The sequence below is a fragment of the Muscardinus avellanarius genome (genome assembly GCF_963383645.1).
Source record: "Muscardinus avellanarius genome assembly, chromosome: 10".
Lineage (NCBI taxonomy): Eukaryota > Metazoa > Chordata > Mammalia > Rodentia > Gliridae > Muscardinus > Muscardinus avellanarius.
Genome location: NC_137796.1, coordinates 70,131,158 through 70,157,862, shown reverse-complemented (window position 1 = coordinate 70,157,862; position 26,705 = coordinate 70,131,158). Strand labels below are relative to the sequence as shown.

General features: G+C 49.8%; 1 protein-coding gene across 1 annotated transcript in view; it reads left to right on the top strand.

The window, feature by feature from the left end:
* The window catches only part of PRKAR1B (protein kinase cAMP-dependent type I regulatory subunit beta), a gene marked incomplete at both ends in the record, with an annotated part of 153,890 nt that overhangs the window by 101,439 nt on the left and 25,746 nt on the right, over window positions 1-26,705 (top strand). Inside the window, 2 exons of the mRNA XM_080703338.1 lie at window positions 5,495-5,653; window positions 24,397-24,457. Coding sequence (XP_080559464.1) covers window positions 5,495-5,653; window positions 24,397-24,457 — 220 coding nt within the window. The remainder of the gene's footprint in view (window positions 1-5,494; window positions 5,654-24,396; window positions 24,458-26,705) is intronic.

The window sequence follows — 26,705 nt, the reverse complement described above, 5'->3', positions numbered from 1 at the left end:
CTAGGGTTGTAGCTCAGAGGCAGAATGCCCCTGGGTTCAATGCCCTGTCCCCAAAAAACAAAGCAACCTCCAGCCCAGGAAACAGAAGGCCTGGGATGATCAGCCTCAGTGGGGACACTCATCCCTCTTCTGAGTCCACTGGGGCCGCATGGCTTTTCCAGTTCCCCCGGGGGTGCCCTTGACCTGGGGCAGAGCAGAGGCCACCCTAGGGAATCTGAAACTGCAGTTTGGGTTCTACTGAAGGAATGGGCAGTGGGGGAGACAGAGACGCTGCCCTGGAGCTCTCAAGAGCCCAAACGGTGGCCCAACATCCGGGTCCCAGAGAGGGCCCTTCCTCATTGGGCCCCACCCCTTGTCCTTCATTGGCCACGAAGCCCTCCACCACTCAGTCCTGCAGAAGCCCCCACTGGCCCCAGGGGTCCCCTGCCTCCTCTCCTCGCAAGCTGTAAGGTGTCAAGTCACCTCCCCAGGTTGACAACTCGTCCGTCCCCTGTGTCCGTGACTGTCTCCTGTATGAAGCCTGAGGCGGTGATGTCTGTCTGGACCCCGCATCGATCTCAGCCCTTCCAAGGCAGGGACTGAGCCTTCGCAAACCCACAGTACCTCCTGCAGGACCCCCTGGGTCTCAGGGGCTTCCATAGGGTCCACACCCTGGGTGCCACAGGACGGGCTCGGGGGCGGCTCCCAGCCTCCTTCCGCAAGTCCCCGGTCCCTGCTGCTTTGTAAGGATGTGCAGCGCTGTACCTGGCTGCCCACCAGCCGGGGCCATGTGGAAGCGATTGTGTGAAGGAAAAAGTGAGGTCACCTTCGTGTAACTGGAGTTCCCCAAAACACTGTCTGCGCAGATCCCGCCGCTCCCCTCCTCCCCCTCCTGTGACCTTTTTACCCCCTTCCCTTCCCTTCATTTCCCTTCCCTTCCCTGAATCCTCTTCTCTGCCCTCTTTATTCCCCTTCCTATACCCCTCCTCCTCTTTCCCCAACCATCTCCCCCTCCCCAACCTCAGGTCCAAGTACAAAGGCAGCTGTGTGTGTGTGTGTGTGTGTGTGTGTGTGTGTGTGTGTGTGTGTTGCTAGAGATTGAACCCTGGGGCGCTCTACTACTGAGCTACACCCTCAGCCCTTTTTTAAAAATAATTTTTGAGACAGGGTCTCCCTAGATTGCTGAGGGTCCTACCAAGTTGCTGAGGCTGGTCTTTAACCTGTGATCCTCCTGTCTCAGCTTCCCAAGTACTAGGATTGCGGATGTGCACCACTGTGCCGGGCACAAGGGCAGTTTTAAGGCCCTTGCTGGCCCCACACTGTAGAGCTGGGATGTCTGGTTGGGTAGACGCCCGCCTCTTGGCTGCGATCTTGAGGTGGAGACATCCGGACCCCGATGGCTTTAGTCTGTCCTGTGAGTGGGCGCATCCAGCCTTGCCTCCCCCCCTTCTCGCCCTGTGGCTGCTGCGTGAACACCCAGCACCTTCGTCAAACTCATCAGATTTTCCAGCCGGCCAGGGTGGGCGGCAGGGCGGACCAGGGCCACGCGGGGGGCGCCGCTGTGATGTGGGAGTCATCTTGTGTGCAGGGTAAACATGCAGAGGCCACAAGGATGAAGGCCACATTTAAAGGAATCAAAGGATGTTCAGTAAGGTATCCAGAATAAAGGGGGGAGCGAGCTGAGTTATGGGGCACCCGTGGTAATTACTGCTTGGGAGAAATGGCCGTGGACCGTGGCCAGCCCTTTTCTGAACCCCAGCGCTGCCGTGAACAGCCGCGGAGGGATGGGTGTTTAAGGGGCCCGGGCTGCAGGTCCAGGTTATGCCCGGGGCTGAGTGTACCTCTACAGTACTTTTTTTTTTTTTTTTCTGGCAGAGTGATGCTGGTTTTGTAGGGGTGGAGCAAGCCAGGGGAAGTCACTGCATCTCTCCCCAGGGAAGGCAGCCTTCTCCAGCACCCCACCCCACCCTTTAATGTTGTAGCTGGGGGAGTGTTCCGAGCCCTTTCCCATGGAGGACACTACCCTCTGACCAGCGGCACCCCCAGGGACCAGGTGACTGGATGCCAGAGGCACTAGCTTGGTTTAAATTATGGTTTTCCAAAGAGACTTTGAAAATGTCTACTGCGATGTGTTGCCAAGAGCTATAATCCATTTTCTAAGTATAAAAATATCTTCCAACTTATTTTATTCGCAGAACATAGCATTTTCTACTTAAAAGGATTAAAAGGACACTCAACTGCTGCTTCTTTATTTTTCTTCTCTCTCTCTCTCTCTCTCTCTCTCTCTCTCTCTCTCTCTCTCTCTCGGCACTGGGGATTAAACCCAGGGGTGCTCTGTTACTGAGCTGCATACCCATCCTATTTTACTTTTCGTTTTGAGATAGGGTCTCGCTAAGTTTCTCAGTCTGGTCTCAAATCTGCAATCCTCCTATCTCACCCTCCCAAGTCCTGGGGTTACAGGTATGTGCCACTGCACCCGACTGTCTTCAGACATCTTTGCAAGGTTGACTCCTTGCTGTTCAGGACTCAAATTCCCCTTCTATTCAGCACAGCCTGCCACCCCCGAGCAATGCCTCCCGTTTTTATTTGGGGCCTTTATACATTCTGCGATGAATAATTAACGTTTAATAATTTACCTGTGACATGTGTCCCTGTTGTTTGGAAAGTTCCCCGGGGACAGGAATCTGACTGTCATCCACCACTAGTTTCCCAGCGATGAGACTGGTACAGGGATTGGGCTATTCCTTGAGCTGGGGGTGAGCAGAGGGAGGGAAGAAAGAAGGTGCGCAGCTCCGCAGGTGGAGCTCTGAGCTCAGCCGGAGAACCCTCAGTCACCGAGGAGCATAATTCCACCCAGCGGGGCCTCCCACCATTTTTCTTTTAAAAGAAGTAAAAAACAAAAAATAAAACAAAACAAGAGTAGCCCCTTTGCGTACCAGCTGGGTGGGGCCCGCGCTGCACCAGGAGCCGTGACAGAGCCCAGTGTCCTGAGAAGGATGGCCCCTTTGTCCTCTGGGGGGGGGGGTGGCCCCGGGCCCCTCCGTGGATCCGCACAATAGTTTTCTCTGACACTGCAGAGGGACCTCTTGCAGGCTTGGGCTCTTGGGTAAGGAAGAGTCCTTATGGGCAGAGCCCAGGCTTCCCTTAGCCATGTTCAGGGGCAACTGCTACCTTACCCATCTGGGGGGTGGACCTCTGGAAAGTTGGGGTGGTGCAGCTACCACAGCCACTCAGCCCAAGCTCACCTCTTCTGTTCCCGGGGCCTTAAGCTTGGTGGCAGGTGGCTGGGCATCCTGCCTCCAGCCCGGGACTTCTCTGTTTTCCATGGTACAAGGAGAGAGACTCTGAGGGTTTCTGGGCTGCAGGTGCCACCTGCCTGCCTGGACTCTGGCATCGAGCAACCTTCAGGTTTCATGTCCCCTGGTGCACACTGCATCCATGAGTCAGCCCCAGGCCAGGCATGGGGACCAGAGTGTGGCAGGTGCCTGATGGAGAGCCGTTTAATGCAACATTTGGAACTCAGTGTTACGCAATACACACTAGTGCTGAATCAACGGGCAGCCCTTGGACACGGAGGATGACACCTCAGAGAACTAGGGGCAGATCGGCAATGGTCAGGAGCGTCCGCAGCAGCGTGATAAATGATACCCTTAAAACCCTCCGCCTCCCCAATGGATAAGAACGGTGGGGTATAAAGGATGAGCGGGTCAGTGACCAGGGTGGTGTCAGGGACGGGTGTCCTGGGAGGGGCACCAGGTGTTTCTGAGCATTGTGAAAAGTCATGTACCAGCCGGGTACCATGGCACACGTCTGTAATCCAGTAAATACTTGGGAGCCTGCGACAGGAGGATGGCAGGTTGGAGGCCGGTCTCAGTGATTTAGTGAGGACCCTGTGTTTCAAAATAAAAATAGAAAGTAAAAAGGGCTTGGGATGTAGCTCAGAGGTGGAATGCCCCTGGATTTGATTTCAGATGCCCCAAAATCAATTAATTAATTTAAAAGGACTGGAGGTGTAGCTCCGTGGTAGAAAGAAAGAGAGAAAGAGAGAAAGGAAGGAAGATGTCATGAGGCACGTACTTAGGTTAATGCGTATTTGCAAGTTACGCCCCATAAACAGATTCTCAGAGAAGCCCGAGCAGAGCGGAAGTTCCAGCTCTGAGGCAGGAGGCCAGGCTGTGCTCAGGCCATCGTCACCACCCTTCTAGGGTGCTGGTCCCTTTGTGGAAAAAAAAAAAAAAAAAAAAAAAGAGGCTGAGGTCCTGGGAGATGCTTTCCGAGGCCCCTTAATTTTGTCCCTAAAATCCTGGGATTTCTGTACAGCGGTCTCATCCCCAGGACGCACGCGTCAGGCGCGCTGTCTTCAGCTTCCCTGGGGCCTGTTGAAGGAGCCTGCACTCCCCTCCCCGTGGGGCTGGCCACTCCAGCGCTCCTTGGTGCTAGCGCAACCACTGTGGCCCTGCTACCCTTGAAACCCAGAGGTCGACCCATCCTCCCGGCCTGGCTCGCACCAGATTGCAAAAGTTATCCATCACCTGCTTGGCTTTTCTTCCAGAGAGAAAATTTTCTGTGCATGCGTTTATTATCAGATAATAAGTCATTGATTTCAATAAGAACTGCTTCCATGATTCATCACAATCCATTCTTTCCCCGGACGCACCCATTTTGCCAATGGGAATTATTCTGTAAGCTCATTGACATGCTGTGGGAATAAAGAGTGCATTGAGCCAATTTATAGTAACTGAATCTGCATAATCTCTGCATAATGGACAATCTGCACCATTCTTGCCTGGGTGTGGGCTGCCCACGGTCAATGCATAGTAGCCACACTGTGCAGGGCTCGGCGGCACGGGGGCTGAAAGGGAATTTTGTCCGGGGCTCCTTCTCTGCACAGCCCAGCAGCGGTACCCAACCAACAGGCTCCGTTTAGGCTCCAGGCAAGAGGCTGTGGTGCTGCCCAGAGGGCGGAAAGGCCAGGAGGAAAGGTCTTTGCACCTGAGACAGGGGGCGTGGTTCCTTGGGGACAGACAGCTTGCACCCCATGGAGGCGGGGCAGGGGGACAGGGTGACACTTGACCCGGATCACTCAGCAGTGGGAAAGCAAGGGGCAGTTTCTGAGTGGGAAGGACAAGAGGTGGGTGTCCATCTCGGATCTCAGCACAGGTGTGGTAGCGCCCCTCATTGGTGCAGCTGGGGAAATAGACCCAGAGAAGCTCAGCGTTGATAGTAAGGAATGGAAGCCCCCTCTGGGGGAGGGCTGAGACAGGCTACCCTTGCAAGCAGGCCTGTCGGAGCTTCAGCCTCTGCTCCTGGCCCATCCTTGGAAACTGGACACTCAGTGGCCATGCATCTGAGCAGGTTAGAAAAGCAGACAGCTGGCCCACTGGCCAGACCAGCTCGAGGCCGCCTCCCAGGAAGGGACAGGGGGCTCCACCCATGAGCAAGGAGACCCCGATGTGAAGGCAGCCAACCTGACCCCACCTGTCCCATTGATATTCCCGCTTTATGTTCCCTGCAGGTGTACGTGAATGGAGACTGGGTGACAAGCATCAGCGAGGGGGGCAGTTTCGGGGAGCTCGCGCTCATCTACGGCACCCCCAGGGCGGCCACGGTGAAAGCCAAGACGGACCTCAAGCTCTGGGGAATCGACCGTGACAGCTACCGGCGCATCCTCATGGTGAGTGGCGCCTGGTGGAGGAGGCTCCGCCGGGGCGGAGGGCAGCGGCCGAGTGACCCCCACCCCGACCACGCACCCCAGGGACCCTGGCTTTACTCAAGGTGGGAATGCACGTGGGGAAAAGATACTTCCCAGCCTCTCTGACAGATACAGCCTGTGAGATGTGAGGAGAATCTTGGGTGGGGTTCTGGAAAGCTCCTTAGATGACAGACAGATGGCTGGGGGAGTCCCTTTAGCCTTCCTCCAGCTGCTACACCTGACCATGAGGTGAAACCCGTTCACCAAGGCGGCGGGCGGAGCAAAGAGATGTGCCACAGGGCTCCCTGGTGGCATGGTGGGCCCTGGTGCCAGGGCTAGACGTCTGGCTGTGGGGATTGACCCTCAGGTTTTAAGCCACTGTCAGTTCTGCTTTGCTCTTTATGTGGCCAAGTCTGCTCTTAGCCTTGGAGTCCTCTGGGTTACAGGTCCATGTGGCCACCTCGTCGGGTGTTTACAGGCAGCTCTGCACTGATAGGACCGTCCCGGGGAGGAGGCTGCCCTGCACCCACCCTTCTCGCTGCCACAGCCCCAGTCAAGTCTTCATCTCCAGCCCCTGCCTTCCTGTTGCTGTGCAGAGGTTTCTGCAAGCTGGATGCCCATTTGGGCAGTCACATCCATTGCTGCTGGGCCAAGGGGCTGTTCTCAGCTGGCCAGAGGTGGTCCAGGAGAAGCTGGGCAGAACCCAGGACAGAGTTTGCTCAGAGCCCTCTCCAGTGGGCCTGGGGTCCCAGGGAGGCGGCGGTCTCGCTGGGTCAGGAGAGCTGGCCTCTCCTCAGCCTCCCTCCCCAGGGCTGCCCTCCGCTCCACGCCCAGGACCAGCGCAGTGTCCTCAACGGCCTACTCAGCGTCCTGGCTCTCCACATGAAGCCCAGCCTGGGTGGTGCCATTTCCAGAGCGGGGCCTGGGCTGGGGACGCGTGAGAGGCTGGTAGTCTTCGTAGGATGGCTTGGGACAGGGCCCCCTGCCCCTCTTGGTCCCACAGTAGTGTTGGGCTCTTTCATGATGCATGTAGAAGACAGCTATATCACCTCCTCATCCATGCACTTACCGTGCATGGATTGGGTGACAGCTTGGACCAGCTCTTGCATGGCTGTGGGTACCAGAGAAGTATTCCTGCAGATGCTTCTGCTTGTCTTTGGTTTTTTGTGTTGTTGTGTTTTCCTGGGATACTGAGGATTGAACCCAAGGGCATTCTACCTCCAAGATACACCCCCAGCCCTATTTTATTTTTTAAAATTTTTTTACATCCTATTTATTTATTTATTTATTTATTTATTTATTTTGGTGGTACTGGGGTTCCTGGAAGCCCTTCTACCTCTGGGCTACACTCCCAGACCTATTTTATATATATATTTTTATTTGGAAACAGAGTCTCTTAAGCCAGCAAGGCTGGCTCTGAACCAGCGCGATCCTCCTGTCTCCGCCTCCCAAGTGTGGGGATTACAAGCGTGCGCCACCATGCCCGGCTACATTCTTTTTAATTTTATTTTTTCCTTTGGTATTAGGGATGGAACCCAAGGGCATTCTGCCTTCGAGCTCCACCCCCAGCCCTATTTTTGATTCTCTATTCTGAAACAGGGTCTCACTGAGTTGCAAAGGGCCTCACTAAGTAGATGAGGCTGTCCGTGAACCGCCATCCTCCTGTCTTAGCCTCCCGAATGCTAGGATTATAAGTGTGCGCCACCATGTCCGGCTATTTTTTTTTTTTTTTAATTTTTGAAATGGGAAGTTGCCGTGGCTGGCCTGGAATCTGCCATCCTTCTGTCTCAGCCTCCCAAGTACAGGTGTGTGACGCCATGCCTGGCCCTCCTTTGTCTTAAGCTTGCTTGTTTCTCTTGCCAGGGGCCTGTGTGCCTGTGTGGGAGGGTTGCTCTGGGACCTCCTCCCTCCTGGGAGGACACACCTGGCCCCGGGTTGCAGGAGCTGCCGTTCCTCCGCCTTTGTGCTGTGTCATTTCTGACTCTAAGATTTCTGTGGCTGGAACCTTAAATTCGGGGAATTTCGTAAACCACCAAGGGTGCTGGCACTTCCTCTGTTTTAATTTTGGATCCCTTTGCGCTAAGAATAGCCGTGGTGGGGCTTGGAAGTCCCGGAGCTTATGTGTCGGGAAAGAAAATGACAGTGCCGTGGGTTGGGCAGGAGTCCTCGCATCCGTCCCCGGTCAGAGCAGATCTGGACAGGCGACCAGAGTCCCCGCCCCACATCCACTTTAGCACTGAGCCGGGACGTGCCACGGGGGGGGACATGGACGATGGAGGGGGGCACCGCTGTCTCCGGGGAGTGGGCGGTCTCTCACAATGTCCCCTGGAATCTCAGAGCGTGTGTTCTCGAGGGCTCACAAGTATGCATCTCTGTCCTCCGTGGCTCTATTCTGTTTTGGCTTTGGTCCTGGGGATTGAACCCAAGGGCAGTCGACCTCCAAGCTATATTGCCAGCCCTAATTTTAGTTTTTATTTTTGAAACAGTCTTGCTAAGTTGCTGAGGCTGGCCTCGAACCTGTGGTCTTCCTGTCTCAGCTTCCCAAGTCCTGGGATTAATGGCATGCGCCATCATGCCTGGCTTAATTTTATTTTCATATATATACATATACGTATATAGTGCTAGGGATTGAAACATGGCATTCTACCTGTGAACTATACTCCTAGCCTTTTTTATTTTTACTTGTAATTTCAAAACAGAGTCTAAGTTACTGTATGCTGGCTTCAGTCAAACCTTCAATCCTCCTGTTTCAGCCTCCCAAGTACTAGGATTACAGGTGTGCACCACTGTGCCCAGCTACTCCGTGTTTTCTGTTCTATGTCACATTGAGGGAAAAATGGAACCCAGGATTCCCACGATCCTGGGAAAGAGGTTAGCAGGTGCCAGAGTTCCCCCTCACTATCTTTTTCTTTCTTTTTTTCCTTTTTCCTTTTTTAAAATTTTGCACTGAGATTTGAACCCAGGGTCATTATACCTCTAGGCTATACCTCCAGCCTGATTTATTATTATTATTATTATTTATTTTTATTTTTTGGTGGTACTGGGGTTCCTGGAAACCCTCCTCTGGGCTACACTCCCAGACTTATTTTTTAAATATATTTTAATTTGGAAACAGGGTCTCTTAAGCCAGCGAGGCTGGCTTCAAACCTGCGCGATCCTCCTGTCTCTGCCTCCCAAGCGCGGGGATTACAAGCGTGCGCCACCACGCCCAGCATTTATTATTATTTTTTATGTTGAAACAGGGTCTTATTGCTAAGGCTGGTCTTCAACCTATGATCCTCCCGTCTCAGCCTCCAAAGTACTGGAATTATAAGAGGCTCGACCACATCCAGCTAAGGGGTATTTTACCTCTGAGCTACACTCCCAGCCCTATTTTATTTTTTATTTTGAACTGAGTCTCCCTAAGTTATTGTGCTCTGGCCTTGAACCTGTGATCCTCCTATCTCAGCCTCCCAAGTACTGGGTCTCTTTTTCTTTCAAGCTTTGGGCTCTCTGCCTACCCACACTGTACCTGGGGCCTGGTGTTTGAAACTAGTGAATGTGGAATTCTCAGGCAGAGGCTGTACTAGAGTCCCTAAAGCCCGGGGTGGCCTGAGAGCCTGGAAACCTGAGTCCTGAGCAGAAGAGGGACCCTCCCTGTCCCCAGTACCTGCTAACCTGGGGAGCCTCAGCAGGCCATGTGCTGAGTGACAGGCAGTCACCGGGCAGGAGGGGGGTTCACTACTCTTTGGCACGAACAGTTTGGTATTTGCAACCTTAATACCACCAGGGTCAAGTGGGGTAGGAAGTGGGGTCTCTGGGCTGGGCTGAGCTTAGTTTCCCAGTGTCTCTGAGAAGTCATGTGTCCTGGTTTGGGGACCATGCAACCCAGCTGAGGACCCAGAGGGAGAGGATCCAGGGCCATGGGGCAGACCCCGTGCATGTAAATTGCAGAGAAGTTTCTGTAGAAACTGTCACTTTGTGGGGCCTCAGGTGATGGGAAGCCTGTGCCTGGGACATAGTGGTCTGCACATGCCGCCTGGGGTGGGTGGGCACAGGCTTTGGGAGGTGCTGGACCTCAGACATCTCAGGCTCTAGTCTCAGCATAAATGTTCTCCTGAGCGGGAGGGGTGGAGAGGAAAGTGCCCCATGGACTGAGGCTCGGGTCTGGGCTCCCCAGGTCCTGTGCTGGCCGGGCAGAGACTGGTCTTAGGGCTTATAAGATGCAATGGCTGCTTTGCACAAGCAGCCAAAGGTCTGCAGCCATCCCTGCTGGAGCCTGTGAGACCTCTGGGGGGCACTGTCCACCCTGCTGCCACCCCAGCCATGGGTTAGGTGTCTTAGGCTCCCAGGGCACGGGGCAAGGAAGGCAATGCAGGACTTTTCCCTCCAGTCTCTTCTTCCTGAGATCTAGAAACGAAGCTGGCAATAGGTACCAGTGAGACAGAGCAGAGTGAAGACTGGGGCCCAGATCTTGTGTTTTTGGGCACTCTTGGTGGTGGTAGGACATACCCCTTCCACTGAGACCTGGGGGCATACCTGGTACCAAGACCTTCTCAGAGCCAGGTGTGGTATACATGCTTATAACCCCAGTACTTGGGAGGCTGAAGCAGGAGGATTGCAGGTTTGAGGTGAGCCTCAGCAATGTAGCAAGACCTTGTTTCAAAATAAAACATCAGGGACTTCTGGGAAGATGGCGACGGAGTAAAGCGGCGCTTATGAGTCTCACTAACAATCGATCTCTATTACCACAAAACCAGCGCCTTTCAGAGCCAGAAAACACCATCAGCAAAGAAATAAAAACTGTAAATACAAGGGACAGAGAAAAAGACGGCTGGAAAAATGAGATACCAGAAAGAAACCAGCCCACAGTGCCACGGCCAGAGCCGCAGCGCAGAGCGGTGCAGGCTCCATCTTCCCTCGCAGCACCAGGCTCCAGAGAGGAGGGAGACTCAGAACAGAGCTCAAATCTAGAGAGGAGATACGCCGGCCTCACGGCCGAGGATGCAGCAGCAGCGCCTTACTGCTGGTGGCAGCGGTGAGTTCACCGGATGGCTCCAGACCAATGGAGTCAACCAGCCACCAGGCTCCAGAGAGGAGGGGTGGAGAGTGAGCCGAGGTGAGCAGCTGCTGAAAAGCCAGGTTGCAGTCAGCAGTTTTTTCAGTGCAAGGAGTGTCTAAAGCTCCCAAGGGCCAGGCTCAGCACACCCTGCAGGGACTCAGAGCAGAGCTCAAAACCAGAGAAGAAATACGCCACCCTCACGGCCAAGGGCGTGACAGCAGTTCCATATTGCCAGCAGCAGCAGCAGCAGCAGCGAATTGACCAAGTCCACTACAGCTCCATCAGCGTACTCAACAACCGTGAGTCAAATTGTGGCCCCTAGAGGAGAAATCCCAGTACTGCACTCCCAGGGACTTGGCGCAGATAGTCTCCCTGGGTTGGAGATTTTTGCAGTCCAATCCAGTGGGGGAGTGGCAGTGGCAGAGATATCACACCATAGTCACAACTCCCTGCTGGAGAACGCCCAACCTGGCACCCCCCATGGTCTAAAGCAGCCTCGATTGACTCCCTGGGTCTGAGACTTTGCGATACAACCCAGTAAAGGAGTAGTGGTTTCTGAGATACCACAAACTCAAGATCCATAGCACCTTAAGTGAAGTCGTAGTGACCCAGGGAAGAACCCAGAGAAGGCACAAACTTTCAAAATCATGGGAAAGAGAAATAACAATGGAGCAATGAATGCCCACAACCCCACAACATCAGAACTTGATAACACAGAAATCCAGAGAACTCTAGAAGATCAAATCAGGAAAATAACTTTAGAAATAATAGAGGAATTTTGAAAAGAATTCAGAGAGAGTAAAAAAGAGATAAAGGATGCAATCATTGAAATAAAGGCCTCAATTCAAAGTATAAACAACAGATTAGATCACATGGAGAATAGAATCTCGCTTCTAGAAGATGATCACTCCAAAAATGAATGCATAGTTTCTAATTTAGAAAAAAAAAATCCGACAGCAGGAGTCTGACATTGAAGAAATATGGGCCCATTTTAAGAGAGCTAACCTAAGAATAATTGGAATAGAGGAGGGAAAAGGTGAAACCAAAGGGATCAATAATCTCTTCAAGGAAGTAATAGCAGAAAATTTTCCAAACATAGAGCAAGAGGTTGATACACAGGTCCAGGAAACTTATAGAACTCCCTTTAGACAGGATCGGAGAAGAGGATCCCCATGCCACATAATTGTCAAAATGACTAATGTGGAATCCAAGGAGAGAATCTTAAAGGCAACAAAAACAAAAGGCCATGTGACATTCAGAGGCAAACCAATTAGAATCACTCCAGACTTCCCAAACCAAGTCATGAGAGCCAGAAGGGCTTGGAGTAACATATTCCAAACTCTGAAAGAAAACAACTTCCAGCCAAAAATTTCCTACCCAGCAAAACTATCTATCAAATTAGATAGGGAAATAAGAAGCTTCCATGACAAACAGAAACTGAAGGAATTTATGTCTTCAAAACCAGCGCTAGAGAAAATACTCAAGGAGATTAACTGCAAAGAAGAAATAGGTAATATACGCCAGAACCAAAGAAACAAGAATTCCCATCCATCAGACAACTAAGCAAAGAAGAATAAACAGTATCTCAAATAGAAATAAGATCTTAACATGTTAGGAATTAAATATTATCTATCTCTCTATAATCACACTGAATGTAAACGGCCTCAACTCTCCAATAAAAAGACATAAAGTGGCAAAATGGATTAAAAACCAGAATCCTTCCATCTGCTGCTTACAAGAAACACACCTTACAAGTAAAGATAGGAACAAACTTAAGGTAAAGGGCTGGAGCAAGGTAATCCATGCTAATGGTACTCGAAGACAAGCAGGAGTAGCAACTATGATATCAGACAAGTTAGACTTCAAACCCAAACTTATTAGAAGAGACAAAGAAGGTCACATTTTACTGGTAAAAGGAATAATTCAGCAAGAGGAAATAGCAATAATCAACATCTATGCCCCAAACATAGGTGCAGCTACTTTCATAAATCAAACTCTTTGTGACATGAAGTCACACATAAATCCCAACACCATAATACTGGGAGACTTCAACACACCTCTCACAATACTAGACCGATCTTCCAGACAAATGGTCAGTAAAGATGCCTCAGAACCAAAGAACACCATTAACCAAATGGACCTGTTGGACACATATAAAATATTTCACCCAACTACAGTGGAGTTTACATTTTTCTCAGCTGCTCACGGAACTTTCTCCAAAATAGACTACATCCTGGGACACAAAAAGAGCACTGGCAAATTTAAAAAATGTTACATACTTCCCTGTGTCATTTCAGACCATAATGGAATGAAACTAGAAATCAACTATAAGAAGACCCAGAGAAACAACATAAACATGTGGAGACTGAACACCACACTTCTGAATGAAGAATGGGTCATAGAAGATGTAAGAGGTGAAATCAAGAAATTTCTAGAAGCAAATGAAAATAAAGAAACAACATATCAAAACCTCTGGGACACTTTGAAGGCAGTATAAAGAGGAAAATTTATAGCACTGAGTGTTCACATAAGAAAAACAGAAAATCTTCAAATAAATAGCCTAACGACACACCTCAAAGCCCTTGAAAAGCAGGAACAATTGAACCCCAAAGCCAGCAGAAGACAGGAAATTATTAAAATTAGAGCAGAAATTAATGAAATAGAGAATAAAAAAAATACAGAAAATAAACAAAACCAAAAGCTGGTTTCTTGAAAAAATTAACAAGATTGATAAACCACTAGCCAACCTAACTAAAAAAAAGAGAGAATCAACCCAAATTATGAAGATAAGAGATGAAAAAGGAGACATTACTACTGCCAGTGTAGAAATCCAGAGGATTATCAGAAACTACTTTGAAAAACTATACTCCAACAAAATGGATAATTTGGAGGAAATCGACAACTTCCTAGATAAATACAACCTTCCTAAACTGAGTCAAGAAGATATAGAACACTAAAACCAGTCAATAACAATCAAAGAGATTGAAACAGCAATAAAGAGCTTACCATCAAAGAAAATCCCAGGACCAGATGGTTTCCCAAGTGAATTCTATAAAACCTTTATAGAAGAGCTAACCCCAATACTACTCAAACTATTTCATGAAATAGAAAAAACTGGGACTCTCCCAAATACATTCTATGAAGCCAATATCACACTAATACCCAAACCGAATAAAGACAGTTCAAGGAAGGAAAACTACAGGCCTATACCTCTGATGAACTTGGATGCAAAACTATTAAATAAAATACTAGCAACACACATTCAAAACCACATCAAGAAAATCATACACCATGACCGGGTAGGGTTCATCCCAGGGATGCAAGGCTGGTTCAATATATGAAAATCAATCCATGTAATTCATCATATAAACAGAATCAAAGACAAAAATCACATGATCATTTCAATAGACGCTGAAAAAGCATTTGATGAAATTCAACATCCATTTATGGTAAAAAACATTGCAGAGAATTGGAATAGAAGGAACATATCTCAACATTATTAAGGCAATCTACAATAAGCCCACCGCCAACATCATATTAAATGGGGAAAAACTTCAAGAATTCCCCCTAAAAACTGGAATGAGACAAGGATGTCCATTATCACCACTTCTCTTCAATATAGTACTAGAGACTCTAGCCAGAGCAATTAGGCAAGAAAAGGAAATCAAAGGAGTACAAATAGGAAAAGAAGAACTCAAGCTTTCACTATTTGCAGATGACATGATACTATATTTAGAAGACCCAACAAACTCAACCAAAAGGCTTATAGAACTGATCAACAAATTCATCAAAGTATCTGGATACAAAATCAATCTTAAAAAATCAGAAGCTTTCCTGTACACCAACCATAAATCCACTGAAAAAGAAATTCAGAAAACACTTCCACTCAGGATCTCCCACAAAAAAATAAAATACCTAGAAATAAACTTGACCAAGGAGGTAAAAGATTTCTACAAAGAAAATTATAAAACACTGAAAAAAGAAATCGAAGATCTTAGAAGATGGAAGGATCTTCCATGTTCATGGATTGGCAGAATAAATATCATTAAAATGGCCATCCTTCCAAAAGTGATCTACAGATTTAACACAATGCCCATTAAACTACCAAGATCATTCCTCACAGACATAGAGAAATCAGTCCTTAAATTTATCTGGAATAACAAAAAGCCCAGAATAGCCAAGGTAGTTCTCAATAGCAAAAACCATGCATGAGGAATCACAATACCTGACTTTAAAGTATACTACAAAGCCATTGTAATAAAAACAGCATGGTACTGGCAAAAGAACAGATATATAGACCAATGGAGCAGAATAGAAGACCCAGAAACAAGTCCACATACTTTCAGCCAATTGATTTTCAACAAAGGGGCCAAAAACATACACTGGAAAAAAGATAGCTTCTTCAACAAATGGTGTTGGCAAAACTGGTTAACCATATGCAGAAAATTGGAAATTAATCCCACTTTTTCACCCTGTACAAAAGTCAACTCAAGATGGATCAAAGACTTGGAAATCAAACCAGAGACCTTGAAGCTCCTTGAAGAGGGCATAGGTCCAACACTACAACACATAGGCACAGACAAACATTTCCTCAACAAGACCCCAAAGGCACAACAAATTAAAAGGAGAATCAATACATGGGATTGCATGAAACTGAAGAGCTTCTGTTCAGCAAAGGAAACTATCAAGAACTCAATCGAGAGCCAACAGAATGGGAGAAGATTTTTGCCACCTATACCTCTGATATAGGACTAATATCTAGAATATACAGAGAACTCAAGAAACTCAACACTAAGGAAACAAAGCATCCAAAAACAAAATGGGCAAATGAACTAAATAGACACTTCACAGAAGAAGAAATTCAAATGGCCAATAAATGCATGAAAAAATGCTCAACATCATTGGCCATCAGAGAGATGCAAATCAAAACTACCCTGAGATTTCACCTAACTCCAACTAGAATGGCCACCATTCAAAACACAAACAACAACAGATGCTGGCGAGGATGTGGAGAAGTGGGAACTCTTAAGACATTGTTGGTGGGACTGCAAATTAGTGCAACCACTTTGGAAAACAGTATGGAGAATCCTCAGAAGACTGGGAACAAATCTACCATTTGATCCAGCAATACCACTTCTGGGTATCTACTCAAAAGATAGGAAACCAAACTACCAAACTAATGCATGTGTATCTATGTTCATAGCTGCCCAATTCACCATAGCCAAACTATGGAACCAGCCAAGATGTGCATCAACAGATGAATGGATTACAAAACTGTGGGATATGTACACAATGGAATTTTACTCAGCCATCAAAAAAAACTCAATTACGTCATTTCCAGGGAAATGGATGGAACTGGAGGACATTATGCTAAGTGAGATTAGTCAGTCACAAAAAATAAGAAATCAGATGCTTTCCCTAATATGTGAGAGTTAGGGAGAAATGGGTCATAGGAGGAACTCTTGAAAGAGGAAATCCTATAGAGGAGCAAACACGACAACCTAAAGGAAGAGAAAGGAGGGGGGAAGAGGAAAATCTCCAAAACATACAATGTACTTAAACATATCGAAGTCAATCACTAAGCCAAGCAAGGGAAGGAGGGACAGGGAGGGAATGGGGTGGGAATTGGGTAGGGGTTAAATCAGCGATGAGTACATGTTTGTACACACAAGTTTTTTACCCCAATATGATGTTTGAATATAATGCACCAATAAAAAATTTAAAAAATTAAAAATAAAAAATAATAAATTGCTGAGGCAATCCTTAAACCTGTGATCTTCTAGTCTCAGCCCCCTAAATTCTGGGATTATAGGCGTGTGCCACCTCACCCAACTCAAAGGACTATACTTAAGAAATGGAAATACGTTAATATGTGTACAAATTCCCATGACAATACCTGGGACCTAGTGATGTTTAGTAAATGTTACCTGTTATTATAAAACTTAAAAAAAATAAAAATAATGCCGGGCGTGGTGGCGCACGCTTGTAATCCCTGCGCTTGGGAGGCAGAGACAGGAGGATCGCACAGGTTCGAAGCCAGCCGCGCGCGCTGGCTTAGGAGACCCTGTTTCCAAAATGAAAATGTAAAAAATAGGTCTGAGAGTGTAGCCCGGAGCTAGAAGGGCTTCCAGGAACCCCAGTACCACCACCAAAATAAATAAATAAATAAATAAATAAATAAATAAATAAATAAATAAAATAAAAATAAAACATCAATCTGGCTGGACATGGTGGCTCACGCTTCTAATCCCAGTATTTGGGAGGCTGAGACAGGAGGGTCCCAGGTTCGCGGCCAGCTTCAGCTACTTATTGAGGTACCCCACAACTTAGTGAGACCCTGTTTCAAAATAAAAGATAGAAATAAGACTGGAGGTATAGCTCGGTGGCAGAATGCCCCTGGGTTCAAGCCCCAGAATCGCCAAAAATCAATCAATCAATCAATCAATCTGGTGCAGTGGCACATGCCTGTAATCTCAGTACTTGTGAGGCTGAGACAGGAGGATTGCAGGTTTGAGACCAGACTCAGCAACTTAGTGAGCCTCTGTTTCTAAATAAAATTTAAAAATTAAAATAAATGAATTAATAAAAGGACTAGGAGTGGCTGACTTGATGGTGCACACCTGTAATTCCAGTACTGGGAGGCTGAGGCAAGAGGATCATAGGTTTGAGGCCAGTGTCAGAACTTAAGACATTCAGCAATTTAGTGAGATCTTATTTCAAAATAAAAAAATAAAGCTGGTTGCAGTGGTACATGCCTATAATTTCAGTATGTGAGAGTCTGGGAGAGGAAGATCATAGGTTTGAGGCCACTCTCGGCAATTTAGCAAGATGCTGTTTCAAAATAGAAAATAACTCTGGGAGCAGTGGTACGAGCCTGAAATCCCAGTACTTGAAAGGCTGAGGCTGGAGGACCACAGGTTTGAGGGCAGCCTTAGCAACTTAGGGAGCCCCTGTTTCAAAATAAAAAATAAAAAGGGATGGGGTGTAGTGCAGAGGTAAAACCCTCCTAGTTTCAATCCCCAGTGCCCCCTTAAATAAAAAAGCCCCTATCACTTTTGAGGTGGCCCTTATTCTCCTTTGAATGTATATTTCTTTCCTACATATATACATATATACATATACACATATACACATATACACATGTACATATATATATATTTTTTTTTCTACATCTCTGAAAAAAAATAAAATAGGGCTGGTGTATAGCTCAGAGGTAGAAAGCTCCTGGTATCAATTCCCAGTAAAACACACACACACACACACACACACACACACACACACACCCCTTCTCAGGATGTTGGCAAGCATGCTGCAAGCCCTCCTAAGTGGGGTTCCCAGAGGTCCCCAGATCATGGAATACACCTACCTTCTGGATGCCTGCTCAACACAGTAACAAATGGCCCAGGCCCCCAGCCCCCGACTTTATCTACTGTCAGCTCTAGAAGGAAGCAATGACTGAGGCTGGTCCCTTCTACTGACTTTATTTATTTATTTATTTACTTATTATTTATTTACCAGGAATTGAACCCAAGGGCAGTCTACCTTTGAGCTACACCCTCAGCCCTTTTTATTTTTTTTTATTTTGAAACAGGGTCTTGCTAAGTTGCTGGGGCTGACCTTGAATCTGTGATCCTCCTGTCTCAGCCTCTCAAATACAGGGATTACAGGCATGTACCACCATGCCCAGCTTGCACTAACTTTAAAGTCTGAGGTTCCTGGGGCCAAAAAAAAAAAAAAAAAAAAAAAGGGCTTGCATTCCACTGTCTGGGTGTAATTACTGAGCAGTCAGTAAGGGTTGTAAATTATTTCTAAAATAAAAAAAACCCTTTTTTTAAGGGTCAGCAGGGTTCTGAAATGGCTTAGGTCAGGACACTGAGCAGGCCGTTGTCCCTGAAGGCATCCTGACCTGCTCCAACAGGCAGACATGCCACGTTCTGCTGCCCGTGCACCCGGACGCGGCAGCACCTGTTTGGTGTTGTGGAAGCACAGGGTTTTAGGCCACTCGCAGCGGCACAGAACTGTTCTGGTCCACATGGTCCTGGGCCCACTTACTGAGGTTTTCTCAGACCCTCTGTGCTGTGAGCCTTGGATCCTGTTGGGGTTTTGTTGGAAGGGGGGGAAGCTTTGGTGGTGGGGTATCTCTGGGCTTCTAAAATTAGGACTTGCCATTCTTTTATCATTGTTCTAGACCAGTGCTAGTAGAGAAGCTAAGGTCTAGGGTGAGAGGGGATTGGGGTTCCAGATACCATGGCACACGCCAGTAATCCCAGTACTTGGGAGAGGAGGAAACTGAGTCTCAGGAGACAAGTAGATCGCCAGTTGGGGGGTTGGTTTGAACTCACTGTCTGACAGTTGGCTTGTGCTTGAAGCCACCCTCCAGCCCGACCAGTCAGAGCCCCTGTGTCCACCAGCGGCTCTCCTTCCAACCTCAGCTTCCCTGTGGGCTTTCGGAGATAAATGTTATTCTGCCGTATTTTGTGTATGTGCATTTGGGGACAGCTTCCCCTTCATGGTCCCTACACTTTAACTAGGTTGTGAGTATCTGGCTGTGCCCAGGGTATGGACTACATCACCCAGTGTCCCAAAGTGCACTGGGGTGCACGGCAGAGCGACAGGACACCTCTGCCTTTGACCTCCAGGCATCTGGAGGAGGAAGCGCTCTGGGCAGCTAGTCCCCATGATCCCAGCTCCCAGTGCCATCAGGCCCGTGCACCTGCAGGAAAGCCTGCCTGAAAATGACCTCATGCCACTGGACATTCAGAGCTGTCACTGGCTGCCTGACCTTCACGGGGCCAAGGGTGGTGGTGACAGCGGGAATATAATGTGCAGCAGCTGGACAACGCTCTCTCTGTGCCAGGATCACCACCATTACCACCGTTATCAGCACCTGGGAGCACCACAGATGTGAGGGTGGAGGACGGTGATGTGTGGCGCAGTCCCGAGCACACAGTAGGGCCTCACTTCTGTCAGAGCTCCGTCTGTGAATGCTGGTGCCAGAACAAGTCTGTCCCATTTAAGTCCTGGCCCCGCCCCTTGGTGCCCTGGTAGGCAAGAAAAAGCCATGTCGGTTCTCTGTGCCACCTGGCAGGGCTTCAATCTTGAAGACTATGGCCCCAGGAGGCAAGGTCTCAGCTTATGTTTCCTCTGGTCCCCTCCTGGGAGAGAGCTCTTAGGAGTCATGGGGGATGCTGAGGGTTGGTGCATGGTCAGTGCCTGTCTACACAGGTCCCCGACCCTGTTTCCAATGATGGGGAACTCAGTTGAGGCTGGAGTCCCCAGTGCATCTCAATGGGAAGCAGATAAGGAACCTTCTGGACCGAGATGGAGATAATACCAACAAAGCAGTGGTAAAAACATCACGGAGGAAGGAGGAGTCCAGCTCAGAGACCTAGAGATTAGAGCCAGCTTGATCACTATTCTGATGGAGAAATTGAGGCCCAGAGGGGACAAGACTGGTTTAAGAGCGTGGGAGGTGTGGGAAGGTCCATGTCAGAAATAGAATGTGCTGACCCTCTCATAGCTATACTCAGTAAGCCCCCACCATGAACCTTACCACCACCATCATCACCAGCACCATCACTACCACCACCATCACTATCACTGTGCTTGCTACTGTCGTCACTGGCATCGCCATGATTCTCATCATCACCATCATTATCTCCATGATTGTCGTCTCCACCGTTATCACCATCACCACCTCCACCATCTCCATCTTCACTATCACCACCACCATCATCATCACCACCATCATCATCACCATCACCACCTCCATCTTCACCATCACCATCACTACCACCACCACCACCATCATTATCACCATCTCCATCTTCACCATCACCACCATCATCATCATCACCATCACCACCCCCACCGTCTCTGACTTCACCATCACCAGCACCACCATCATCACCACCATCATCATCATCACCACCTCCACCATCTTCACCATCATCATCACCATCGTCACCATCACCACCTCCATCTTCACCATCACCACCACCATCATCATCACCATCACCACCTCCACCATCTCTGTCTTCACCATCACCAGCACCACCATCATCACCACCATCATCATCATCACCACCTCCACCATCTTCACCATCATCACCACCATCATCACCAGCACCATCACTACCGCCACTATCACTATCACTGTGCTTGCTACTGTCATCACTGGCATCGCCATGATTCTCCTCATCACCATCATTATCTCCATGATTGTCACCACCACCGTTATCACCATCACCACCTCCACCACCGCCATCTTCACCATCACCACCACCGCCACCATCATCACCACCATCATTATCAATATCACCACCTCCACCGTCTCCATCTTCACCATCTCCACCATCCCCATCTTCACCATCACCACCACCACCTTCATTATCACCATCACCACCCCGCCGTCATCATCTCCATGATTCTCATCATCACTAACATTTCCATGATTATCATCACCATCGCCACCATCGCCACTGCCATTACCCGCCACTATCACCGTCACCATCACGACCATCATCACAGTCCCATCAGCAGCAGCAGCAGCACCACCACCATCATATCACCATCACTGTCATCAAGCATCATCACCATCACTGTTACCATCACCACCACCATCATTGTCACCACCTCCGCCATCCGCAGCAACTGAAGGAACATTTACAACTCAGTCCTCACCACAACCTAGGGAGGCAGGGAATCATCTCATCTCATTCCACCAAGGCTGGGCGACTGGGAGTCGTCTCATCTCATCCCACCAAGGCTCAGCGACTGGGGTGCTCCGTCCAAACCCACCCTTGTTCCCCCGGAGTGTAGTGCCCTTTGCCTTCTCTCGGGCTCTCAGCCTGGGAGGCACGGAGGGCGGGCATCCTGGGCCCACGTCCCCATCACGGTGGGGCTAGGTGGCGCCTTCCCTGGGCTTTGTCTTCTGTCTGAGAGGGGCGGCTTGGCTCTGCTCCAGGAGCCTGGGTTTCCGGAGGCTGAGGGACACTCAGGCAGCAAGTGAGCGGGGAGTGCCTGGGCAGCTCGGGCTGGGTAGGCAGGGTCGCCTACAGCCACCCTGTGGAAAAACCCCTGGTGTGCCCCGGGGACTGAGGGCCATTCCTTCCCACTTCACTGCCGCTTACATTTTTGTCATAGCTCTCTGGGGACAGGCTTAGTGTCATGTGCCTTTCTCAGCCCTTCCCCCCAGAGCCTTTTCCCTTCTGCAACAGATCCGTCTCCATGACCACCTCTCCCGCCTCTTGTAGGGTCCTCTAACCCAGCTAGGAGGGTGTGGACAGGGTGGCTATGGGCCATGGCTCTGGGCCCCTCTCCACACTGGAAGGGAATCTTGCTGCCCGCCCTCATTTTCCCACGTAATGAAGCCACCTTCAACCTGCTAAAGGGCCTCGTTAGAAGAGACGCAAGCCCTCAGCTGAAACTGATTTCCAAAGTCCAGGGCCACAGAATCGCGCCGCAAGCCAGCACAGTGGCTTACCCCTGTAATCTCAGTGCGTGGGAGACTGAGATAGGAGGGTGACAGGTTTGAGGCCAGCCTCAGCAATTTACTAAGACCCTCAGCAACCCTGCGAGACCTTGTTCCAAAATAAAAAGTGAAAAGGGTTAGGGATGTAGCTCAGAAGTAGAACACCCCTGGGTTCAAACCACAGTAACACACACACACACACACACACACACACACACACACACACACACACCTTGCATATACAGGCACCACAACCATGCTGCGTATTTTGTGGGTGATATAGAGAGACAGGCGAGGTCCTGGAGGCAGGCAGCTCATCACTTGTGGGGTGCAAGTTTGGATCTGTGCTTCAGCTGTGTTCCCCTGTCCGCTTCCTCCTCCTTGGGGCCCTAACAGTTGTGACGGTGCACAGAGCTGAGTACTACCGTGCACAGGGCCCTGGTCAATGCCACCTGCATTTGCCTGTGATTTCTACTGTCAGGAGAGGCTGTTGACGTGATTAGGGCCAACGCTTTGGGCGGTGTGTCTCAGAAGATGAGGGGTCCCTAGCCGGGCATGGTGGTGTCCACCTGTCATCCCAGTACTTGGGAGGCTGAGACAGGAGGACTGCAGGTTTGAGGCCAGCCTCAGCAGGATCTGTACCAGGCAGACCATTTCCTGCACCCAGCCCTCGCCTCTGGGGCTACTGAAGGGGATTCCACGGCCCCGGTGCACCAACCTCCAGGGGGGCCCAATGGTGCCCACCTCTAGAGATCCAAGCCCTGCACGCTCTATCCCACACCTGTCACCCTCCTGTCTCAGCCTCCCACGCACTGAGATTACAGGTGTAAGCCACTGTGCTGGCTTGCGGCGCGATTCTGTGGCCCTGGACTCGGAAATCAGTTTCAGCTGAGGGCTTGCGTCTCTTTGAACTCTGTTTCAAAACAAAAAGATAAAAAAGGGCTGGGGGTGTGGCTCAGAGGTAGAATGGCCCTGGGTTCAATCCCCAGTATCATAAATAAATAAATAAATAAAGCCGGGCATGGTGGGGCACGCTTGTAATCCCAGCATTTGGGAGGCTGAGACGGGAGGATCATGGTTTATGGACAGCCTCAGCTACTTAGTGAGGCCCTCTGCAACTCAGTGAGACCCTGTTTCAAAATAAAGAATAAAGAAATAGGGCTGGGGGTGCAGCTCGGAGGTAAAATGCCCCTGGGTTCATCCCCAGTACCACGAAAGAAAGAAAGAAAATAAGGAGAGAAAGGAAGGAAGGAAGGAAGGAAAGAAGAAAGAGACAGACAGGAGGTCTCACGAGAGCCGCAGGCCCTTGGGGGCCCTCTGTGTCAGGTCTTACCTCGTCCCTGTTCATGTCTCCAGTTGATCGGGATGGGGCGGGGGGGGGGGATTGCAGTGCTTGAAGCCAGCTATGGCTGCAGGAACCAGCTGGGTGTGGCTGCCGCAAAGGGATGCGGGGCAGGGACCTCGGCGCCACCTGGCTGACGGCCGCGCGGGATGAATGAGCCTTCTTTGCCATTGCCGTGGGATATCTGAGGCTTCCGGGAGGGCTGGTGCAGAGCGGCTCCTCCACCCACAGCTCCCCAGCCTTAGGAGTGCTTGCAAGGCCTCCTGTTAGGACAGAGTGAGCCAGACACATTCGTTAGCTGTTGCTGAGCAACAAGCATCCCCTGCACTTAGTGGTCTCTGACGGCAGTGAAGAATTTGATAGTTTCTGTGGGTTGCGGGGAGGCAGGGTGGCTCTGGCCTGGACCCCTCTAGGGCTGTGGTCACTGGGAGGTCTAAGGGGCGGAGGACGTTCTGTGATGGCTTGTTCCCACAGTGATGGAGGTTGGCAGGAGGCTCCTTCCTCCTTTGGATCTGTGAGGGAGTGGGGCAGGCGCCATCATGTCTTCTATAGCCTCAAACCCTAATTTCCTTAGCGCCCCGGTGGTCACCCAGGTTGGCCCTATTTGGTGTGGGATAGAGCGTGCAGGGCTTGGATCTCTAGAGGTGGGCACCACTGGGGCCCCCTGGAGGCTGGTGCACGGGGGCCATGGAATCCCCTTCAGTAGCCCCAGAGGAGAGGGCTGGGTGCAGGAAATGGTCCGCCTGGTACAGACTCCCGGCCATCTGCAGCTTTGAAGAGCTCAGAACTATTGGGGGAAATCTAAGAATCTTGAAACAATTCGGGTGCAAAGACCACCCCCTTCTCCGTGTTTTCCTATCTCGAAACAGGGCAGCACACTAAGGAAACGCAAGATGTACGAGGAGTTCCTCAGCAAGGTGTCCATCCTAGGTGAGTGACTCTGCTCTCCCAGTGTGGCCTTGACTGAGCCCCGCATGGCTGGCAGGGGCCACGAGGCGGGTCCCACCTGCATCACGTTTGCGGTGTGCACGTCCCCGGCACTGTCCTTTGTCAGCATCTCGCCCTCCTGGTGCTGAGCTTGTCCGTCTCTCCTGCCGCCTTGGATGGAGTCATCCCCAGCTCCTTTGGTGCGGGGTGGGAAGCCGGTTCTGCTTCCAGGTAACTGGCCAGCTCTGCTGCATGGCTTTGCTCTAAGCTCAGCTCTTCCAGTGGCATCCCCGCGCTTCCGAGGCCGCCTTAGTGCTGTCTTGGGAGCTGTTGGAGGCCAGCAGGGGCTGCAGGTGCACCTGAGGCTGAGGCTTAGGTGAGCATGGCCAGTGGTCTTCCAGGGAAGATGCTGCTGGACCCGTTTTGCACATAAAGAAGCCGCTGGGGGAGGTTATGGGAAGGTTATAGAAACCTCCAGGGTTCTATACAGATTCATCCACCCTGTTCTATACAGGTCCCTTCTGGTGTCTCCTCCCGCCTGCAGCAGCTCCTCACCCACCCGCCCCAGAGCAGCCCAAATCACCCACATGTGCATACATGTGTTTGGTACCATGGTGGGTCCCCCCTTTCTGGGGGAAGACTTGTGTATGTGTTTGAGGTACTGGGGATTAAACCCAGGGACATTCAAAATACTTTGTATTTTGAAACAGTCTCACTAAGTTGCTGAGGCTGGCCTCGAACCTGTGATCCTCTTAGCCTTGCAAGTATTGGAATTACAGGCATGTGTCACAGCACCTGGCTCGCTCGCTCGTGCTCTCTCTTCTCTCCTTTCTTTTTTTTTGTGGTACTGGGGATGAAACCCAGGGGTATTCTACCTCTGAATGACAGCCCCAGCCCTATTTTTTATTCTTTATTTTGAAACAGGGTCTCACTGAGTTGTAAAGGGCCTCACTAAGTAGCTGAGGCTGGCTGTGACCCGCGATCCTCCTGTCTCAGCCTCCTCTAGTGGCTTTTTGAAGATGTCATACTTGAACTGGCTGTAGTGTTACATGCCTGGACTCCTTGTACTTGGGAGGCTGAGACAGGAAGATCATAGGTTTGAGGCCAGCCTCAGCAACTTAGAGAGGCCCTCAGCAATTTAACAAGAACCTGTTTCAAAATAAAAGAATAGACCGGGCGTGGTGGCGCACGCTTATAATCCCCGCGCTTGGGAGGCAGAGACAGGAGGATCGCACAGGTTCGTAGCCAGCGGCGCTGGTTTAAGAGACCCTGTTTCAAAAATATAAAATAGGTCTGGGAGTGTAGCCCGGAGGTAGAAGGGCTTCCAGGAACCCCAGTACCACCAAAAAAAAAAAAAAAAAAAAAAAAAGCCGGGCGTGGTGGCGCACGCTTATAATCCCCGCGCTTGGGAGGCAGACACAGTAGGATCACGCAGGTTCGAAGCCAGCCGCGCGTGCTGGCTTAGGAAACCCTGTTTCCAAATAAAAAATATAAAATAGGTCTGGGAGTATAGCCCGGAGGTAGAAGAGCTTCCAGGAACCCCAGTACCACCAAAAAAAAAAAAAAAAAAAAAAAGGACTGGGGGGGGTGTAGCTCAGAGGTAAAATGATCCTGGGTGAAATCTTTAGTACTATAAACATAGAAAATGTAGGCCCCCCAAATTGCCGTCTCCCTGCCATTTTCTTTTGAGAGTTTCCAAGATTTGTTTTGTTGGGAGATATAGCTATTCTAAGTCCTTATTTCTAGATCTCAGAATATTGCAGGTTTTAAATCTCCTCATCAAATGTGCCGTCAGGAGCATCTGATCACTAATATTAAACCTCCTCTGTGGCCCTCGGCAAGGGAGCCAGCAAACAGGATGCTCTTTGTCTCCCCGACCCCGGCCAGCCTCATTTTGTGGCTCTTTCCCCCTGAACACAAACTGCAACTTGCTCCAACGTGGCCACACTCTCTGGTCACAGGTGTGTGCTGAGGCCACAGGCGTGACTGGTGTGCGGGGTGGACAGCCTGGGTCCCGAGCAGCTGAGAGCCTCTGGCCTCCAAAGCCGGCGGTGAGCAGGCCTGCCTGGAGCAATAGGCTCTCCCGTGGTCCTGCGTTGGGGGGAATGTGGTCCTTTGCTGTGTGTGGCACAGGCAGAAATCCCCCTGTTAACCTAGATCTGATTTTTTTTTTTTTTTTTTTTAGCAGCTGACCTACATAGGTAACATCTATGTATAGGCTGGGTTTATATATATATATATTAATCAGGAG